General features: G+C 46.3%; 1 protein-coding gene across 3 annotated transcripts in view; it reads left to right on the forward strand.

The window, feature by feature from the left end:
• The window catches only part of LOC110516717 (arf-GAP with Rho-GAP domain, ANK repeat and PH domain-containing protein 1), a 112,202-nt gene that overhangs the window by 39,584 nt on the left and 64,931 nt on the right, over positions 1-7,687 (forward strand). For 2 of the 3 annotated variants that reach the window (XM_036961242.1, XM_036961244.1), the window contains 6 exons: positions 1,669-1,754; positions 1,858-1,958; positions 2,111-2,257; positions 2,349-2,418; positions 3,301-3,421; positions 5,760-5,965. In XM_036961242.1, the coding sequence (XP_036817137.1) occupies positions 1,669-1,754; positions 1,858-1,958; positions 2,111-2,257; positions 2,349-2,418; positions 3,301-3,421; positions 5,760-5,965 (731 nt within the window). The remainder of the gene's footprint in view (positions 1-1,668; positions 1,755-1,857; positions 1,959-2,110; positions 2,258-2,348; positions 2,419-3,300; positions 3,422-5,759; positions 5,966-7,687) is intronic. The other variant, XM_036961243.1, reaches the window with a different exon arrangement.

Raw genomic sequence — 7,687 nt, forward strand, 5'->3', positions numbered from 1 at the left:
TGTACTGTATTAGACCTGTCCTCTACTGTATTAGACCTGTCCTCTACTGTATTAGACCTGTCCTCTACTGTACTGTATTAGACCTGTCCTCTACTGTATTAGACCTGTCCTCTACTGTATTAGACCTGTCTTCTACTGTATTAGACCTGTCCTCTACTGTACTGTATTAACCTGTCCTCTACTGTATTAGACCTGTCCTCTACTGTATTAGACCTGTCCCCTACTGTACTGTATTAAACCTGTCCTCTACTGTATTAGACCTGTCCCCTACTGTACTGTATTAGACCTGTCCTCTACTGTATTAGACCTGTCCTCTACTGTATTAGACCTGTCCTCTACTGTATTAGACCTGTCCTCTACTGTACTGTATTAACCTGTCCTCTACTGTATTAGACCTGTCCTCTACTGTATTAGACCTGTCCCCTACTGTACTGTATTAGACCTGTCCTCTACTGTACTGTATTAGACCTGTCCTCTACTGTACTGTTTTAGACCTGTCCTCTATTGTACTGTATTAGACCTGTCCTCTACTGTATTAGACCTGTCCTCTACTGTACTGTATTAGACCTGTCCTCTACTGTATTAGACCTGTCCTCTACTGTATTAGACCTGTCCTCTACTGTACTGTATTAACCTGTCCTCTACTGTATTAGACCTGTCCTCTACTGTATTAGACCTGTCCCCTACTGTACTGTATTAAACCTGTCCTCTACTGTATTAGACCTGTCCCCTACTGTACTGTATTAGACCTGTCCTCTACTGTATTAGACCTGTCCTCTACTGTATTAGACCTGTCCTCTACTGTACTGTATTAGACCTGTCCTCTACTGTATTAGACCTGTCCTCTACTGTATTAGACCTGTCCTCTACTGTATTAGACCTGTCCTCTACTGTACTGTATTAACCTGTCCTCTACTGTATTAGACCTGTCCTCTACTGTATTAGACCTGTCCCCTACTGTACTGTATTAGACCTGTCCTCTACTGTACTGTTTTAGACCTGTCCTCTATTGTACTGTATTAGACCTGTCCTCTACTGTATTAGACCTGTCCTCTACTGTACTGTATTAGACCTGTCCTCTACTGTATTAAACCTGTCCTCTACTGTATTAAACCTGTCCTCTACTGTATTAGACCTGTCCCCTACTGTATTAGACCTGTCCTCTACTGTATTAGACCTGTCCCCTACTGTATTAGACCTGTCCTCTACTGTATTAGACCTGTCCTCTACTGTACTGTATTAGACCTGTCCTCTACTGTACTGTATTAGACCTGTCCTCTACTGTATTAGACCTGTCCTCTACTGTATTAACCTGTCCTCTACTGTATTAGACCTGTCCTCTACTGTATTAGACCTGTCCCTCTACTGTACTGTATTAGACCTGTCCTCTGCTGTACTGTATTAGACCTGTCCTCTACTGTACTGTTTTAGACCTGTCCTCTATTGTACTGTATTAGGGGCTGTGGCTCCGAAGTTACCTCTGTTTTTTAAAATTTCTCTCTCTCTCCATCCCTGTCAGGGTCAGATTTTGAATTGTTTTTTAAATTTTATCTCTCACTCTCTCCCTCTCAGGGTCAGATTTTGAGTTGTTTTTTAAAAATGTCTCTCTCTCCCTCTCAGGGTCAGATTTTGAGTTGTTTTTTAAAAATGTCTCTCTCTCCCTCTCAGGGTCAGATTTTGGTGACAGTTCAGATGACTCTGAGGATCCAGACCAAGTTTACCCCAAGCCCCAGTCTGTGAACATGGCAGACAGGGTAAGATAGTGTGTGTGTGTGTGTGTGTACTCTGAATATGTGTCTAGACTCCTGTAATGTTATTGTGTTGCTGTGTGTCAGTGACGGCTGTGTTGTCCAATAGGATGTGTTCCTGCCGGTGCCGGGGTGGGGGAAGGGGCGGTACAGCTCTCTCTGCAGCGACGATGAACTATTGGACGATGACAACGAGCCAATCAGCAACCGGTTAGTGTCCCCTGACCCCTGACCTCTGACCTCTGGTGACATCATTGTTCCCATAGAGAGAGGGAATAACACTCTCTCTCTCTTTCATTCTCCTCTCTCTCTTTTTATTTTCTTTATCTTTCTCTCACTTTCACTCTCTTTCTTTCTCTCAGTCAGAGCTCATGGCAGGACTATGGTCTGAGTACGCTACAGGAGAGTGTCTACCTGCCGGTCACAGGCAGGATCCTAGCCCAGCCCCCTAGAGATGGCCCCTCCCCTGTTCTAAAGATGGGCTGGCTGGATAAGAACCCACCGCAGGGGTACGTCACACACACACACACACACACACGCACACGCACACACACGCACATCCAGTATACGACCTCCCTAACTGTATGTATGTGTGTGCAGGTCTCTGTACTACCAGAGGAGATGGGTGAAGCTGGATGTTGACTACCTGAGATACTTTGACAACGACAAGGTGCGGTAACTATGAGTTCAGTTGGCCATCTACATTGTCCTGTTAGTCTATACATTACCTAAGTCATGATGTCCCCCATTAGTATTTCTCAGAGATGTGGTTTCTCTATTGATTGTCTGTGTTGTGTGTGACAGCGGTCCTATGAGTCATGGTGTGTGTGTGTGTGTGTGTGTGTGTGATAGCGGTCATACGAGTCATGGTGTGTTGTGTGTCTGTGTGTGTGTGTGTGACAGCGGTCGTATGAGTCATGGTGTGTTGTGTGTGTGTGTGTGTCTGACTGTGGTCGTATGAGTCATGGTGTGTGTGTGTGTGTGTGTGTGACAGCGTCGTATGAGTCATGATGTGTTGTGTGTGTGTGTGACAGCAGTCGTATGAGTCATGGTGTGTTGTGTGTGTGTGTGACAGCAGTTGTATGAGTCATGATGTGTTGTGTGTGTGTGTGACAGCAGTCGTATGAGTCATGGTGTGTTGTGTGTGTTGTGTGTGTGACAGCGGTTATATGAGTCATGGTGTGTTGTGTGTGTGTGTGACATTGGTCGTATGAGTCATGGTGTGTTGTGTGTGTTGTGTGTGTGACAGCGGTTATATGAGTCATGGTGTGTGTGTGTGTGACAGCAGTCGTATGAGTCATGGTGTGTTGTGTGTGTGTGTGTGGGACAGCAGTCGTATGAGTCATGGTGTGTTGTGTGTGTGACAGCAGTCATATGAGTCATGGTGTGTTGTGTGTACGACAGCGGTCATATGAGTCATGGTGTGTTGGGTGTGTGACAGCGGTCGTATGAGTCATGGTGTGTTGTGTGTGTGTGACAGCGGTCGTATGAGTCATGGTGTGTTGTGTGTGTGTGACAGCGGTCGTATGAGTCATGGTGTGTTGTGTTGCAGGAGGTATACTCTAAGAGGATCATACCAACGGCTGCCATTACGGGGGTGACCAATGTGGGGGAGCAGAAGTTTGAGGTGGTCACAACCAACCGGACCTTTCTCTTCAGAGCCGAGAGCGACTGTGAGTGTGTGTGTGGGTGTGTGGGTGTGTGTGTGTGTGTGTGTGTACATCCTTTGTTGTTCTTCTCTGGTTGTCAGCCCAGAAACCTTGACCCCAAGTAAACCCAGCAACATGTTTTGAGCCATGGTTTAATACACAGGGACTTGGTTCGTCCCTCTTCTTAAACGAGTCAGATAATAGGAAGTATTCTACTGTGTACTAGTGCAAGTATAACTGTGTGTTCAGAACAATGTGCTGGAGGCGGATGGCAGCCCTGGTCTTAGGAAAGCACAGAGAGAGGAAAACTCACCTTAGATATGATCAATTACGAAAATATCAAATTGTTGCTTACGGAAACTCCCAAAATCATATCAACCCTTATAATAATTAAAGCAATGGTAAACTAGATGATCATTTCAGCACCATTTTGATTGAGACAATCGTGGGGGACTCGTCTTCATAAATCAATCAAGGTCTGAATCGGATATTTGACCATATGTAGGTTGGGGAAATGTTAGCTAAGTTGAGGTGAGTGCTAATGATCCAAGTTATTCTAGTTAGCTCATATATTAACTGATCAGAACACCTTGCTGGCATGCTATGTACAGTAGCTTAACAAGTGGATCATGCTCTTCACTCGTCTGTGACTGTTTCTGATCATCAATCAATAGGATTTTGTTTCACTGAATCTCCGTCTGTATATTTCATTAATTGATCTCTGGCTGGGTAAATAAGTGGTGGTATAGCTCATCTATCAACGATCATAAACATTTAGCATGCTATAATGTAGCCTAATCAAGTGTTCGTCTATCACTGATCTGAAACATTTAGCATGCTATAATGAAGCCTAATCAAGTGTTCATCTATCACTGATCTGAAACATTTAGCATGCTATAACGTAGCCTAATCAAGTGTTCGTCTATCACTGAACTGAAACATTTAGCATGCTATAACGTAGCCTAATCAAGTGTTCATCTATCACTGATCTGAAACATTTAGCATGCTATAACGTAGCCTAATCAAGTGTTCATCTATCACTGATCTGAAACATTTAGCATGCTATAACGTAGCCTAATCAAGTGTTCGTCTATCACTGATCTGAAACATTTAGCATGCTATAACGTAGCCTAATCAAGTGTTCGTCTATCACTGAACTGAAACATTTAGCATGCTATAACGTAGCCTAATCAAGTGTTCATCTATCACTGATCTGAAACATTTAGCATGCTATAACGTAGCCTAATCAAGTGTTCGTCTATCACTGATCTGAAACATTTAGCATGTTATAATGTAGCCTAATCAAGTGTGTATTTTTCTCTTGGATCATGTAGCCTTATATAATCTCTCCATCATGGAGCTGTGACAGCGTGTCCTGTTTTATGTGTCTTAACCTAACTTCAATATAATCAATCAGTGATTCATGTTGGCTAATTACACAGCATATGAGTCATTCATGCATTTTAAATACAATCAAGCGTTTTATTTTGTAAGGAAATAACAAAGGGAACCTTGAATAAATAAACTAGAAATAAACTAGATTTTCTGTCAAACAGCCATTTGAATAATCTGTTAAAAGCCCTGTGTTTTTAACATGTTAAATTGGTAGTTACAGTCTTGTCCCATCGCTGCAACTCCCGTACAGACTCGGGAGAGGCGAAGGTCGAGAGCCTTGCGTCCTCGGAAACACAACCTTGCCAAGTCGCACTGCTTCTTGACACACTGCTCGCTTAACCCGGAAGCCAGCCGTACCAATGTGTCGGAGAAAATACCGTAGAACTGGCGACCGTGTCAGCGTGCACTGCGCCCGTCCCGCCACAGGAGTCGCTAGAGCGCGATGGGACAAGGAAATCTCGGCCAGCCTCCTCATGGGTCTCCCGGTCGCGGCCCGGCTGCGACACAGCCCGGGATTGAACCCGGGTCAGTAGTGATGCCTCAAGCACTGCGATGCAGTGCCTTAGACCGCTGCACAACTCGGGAGGCCACTCCAGCCTATTCTTATCGCAATTTGAAACATTGCACTCATCAGAAAAATACTTTCATCATGGCAGCAAATGTCTCTGGCCCAGCCAATTTTTAAATCCTGGCACCGCTAGTGGCACCGCTGGCACTGCTAGTGTCTGCAGCTGCAGCTGCTGAGAGAGAGCCTTAGTAGGATAAAAGGTGCACAGACACTCACAGTTGATTTAATTCTTAACACAACACGGCAAGCCCGAAACCCACCCGGGTCCAAATCAACCCATCTGCCCATCTAGCAACTCATCTGCCCATCATGCAGACATCAGCACTAAGCTGTTCATATCACACTGCTGCGTGCTAAATCACTCTTCCTCTGTGTGTGTGTGTGTGTGTGTGTGTGTAGTTGAGAGGAATGAGTGGGTGTCAGTTCTGCAGAACTTCACTAGGGGGCGCCAGGAGGGCAGCAGGGAGATTACTTCACACTCCTCGATGACCCCTGGTTCACCCCTGACCCCTGAACAGCAGGGCTACCTGGAGCTGAGGGGCCTGCGCTCCAAACTCTACACAGTCGTCTCTGGAGACAAGGTCTTCCTCTACAAGAACATGGAGGTGAGGCTGTGGGGGTGTTTGGTCCTAGGGGTGTTTGGTCCTAGGGGTGTTTGGTCCTAGGGATGTTTGGTCCTAGGGGTGTTTGGTCCTAGGGGTATTTGGTCCTAGGGTTATTTGATCCTAGGGCTGTTGGGTCCTAGGGGTATTGGGTCCTAGGGCTGTTGGGTCCTAGGGCTATTGGGTCCTAGGGGTATTTGGTCCTAGGGGTGTTGGGTCCTAGGGGTGTTGGGTACTAGGGGTATTGGGTCCTAGGGGTGTTGGGTCCTAGGGGTGTTGGGTCCTAGGGGTGTTGGGTCCTAGGGGTGTTGGGTCCTAGGGGTGTTGGGTCCCAGGGGTATTGGGTCCTAGGGATATTTGGTCCTAGGGGTGTTGGGTCCTAGGGGTGTTGGGTCCTAGGGTTATTTGATCCTAGGGCTGTTGGGTCCTAGGGGTATTGGGTCCTAGGGCTGTTGGGTCCTAGGGCTATTGGGTCCTAGGGGTATTTGGTCCTAGGGGTGTTGGGTCCTAGGGGTGTTGGGTCCTAGGGGTGTTGGGTCCTAGGGGTGTTGGGTCCTAGGGCTGTTGGGTCCTAGGGGTGTTGGGTCCTAGGGGTGTTGGGCTGTTGGGTCCTAGGGATGTTGGGTCCTAGGGCTGTTGGGTCCTAGGGGTGTTGGGTCCTAGGGGTGTTGGGTTCTAGGGGTGTTGGGTCCTAGGGGTGTTGGGTCCTAGGGGTATTGGTCCTAGGGGTGTTGGGTCCTAGGGGTGTTGGGTGCTAGGGGTGTTGGGTCCTAGGGGTGTTGGGTGCTAGGGGTGTTGGGTCCTAGGGGTATTGGGTCCTAGGGGTGTTGGGTCCTAGGGCTGTTGGGTCCTAGGGGTGTTGGGTCCTAGGGGTGTTGGGTCCTAGGGGTGTTGGGTGCTAGGGGTGTTGGGTCCTAGGGGTGTTGGGTGCTAGGGGTGTTGGGTCCTAGGGGTATTTGGTCCTAGGGGTATTGGGTCCTAGGGGTATTGGGTCCTAGTGGTGTTGGGTCCTAGGGGTGTTGGGTGCTAGGGGTGTTGGGTCCTAGGGGTGTTGAAAATAATTTATTTGGAATTAGTATTTGACAATAGTTTTGCTATTTGAGTCACTTCCACAAAATGTTTTCCTGAAATGTCTGAAATGCCTTTTGCATCCCCTTGAAGTATTTGAAGTAGAAATTGTGCACCAATATTGATTTTTAAAAGCCTGTTATATTAAATAAAGTGCCCTTTAATATAGACCACATGGATAATTCAACATATCTTGTATAAGTGCCTGTTACGTGGAACTGAACTCGCCTTTTAATGTGGTGAAACTAACTAACTATTCCTTTTAAAATATTTTGCTTTCAAAAAGAGACATTGAACATCTAATAGTCGAATCATAGTGTAAAAGCAGGTGAACTCTTTTTATTATTTTTTGGCCGTTTTGCGGTGGAAAACGAATCGGCTCGAGTACAGGTGAAAAATATTTTAGCACGTATTTATGTGAAGCATTCAATTGCCACTTCCTGTTGCACACAACACGCTTCCATTCCCCCTGTCACGTGAGGATTTATGGCTGATTTAAGAAGAAATCGTCAACCCTGTTACGGTCAACCCTGTTACGGTCAACCCTGTTACGGTCAACCATGTTACTGTCAACCCTGTTACGGTCTACCCTGTTACGGTCAACCATGTTACGGTCAACCCTGTTACGGCCTACCCTGTTACAGTCAACGCTGTTAC

The sequence above is a fragment of the Oncorhynchus mykiss genome, chromosome 24 (genome assembly GCF_013265735.2).
Source record: "Oncorhynchus mykiss isolate Arlee chromosome 24, USDA_OmykA_1.1, whole genome shotgun sequence".
Taxonomy (NCBI): Eukaryota; Metazoa; Chordata; class Actinopteri; order Salmoniformes; family Salmonidae; genus Oncorhynchus; species Oncorhynchus mykiss.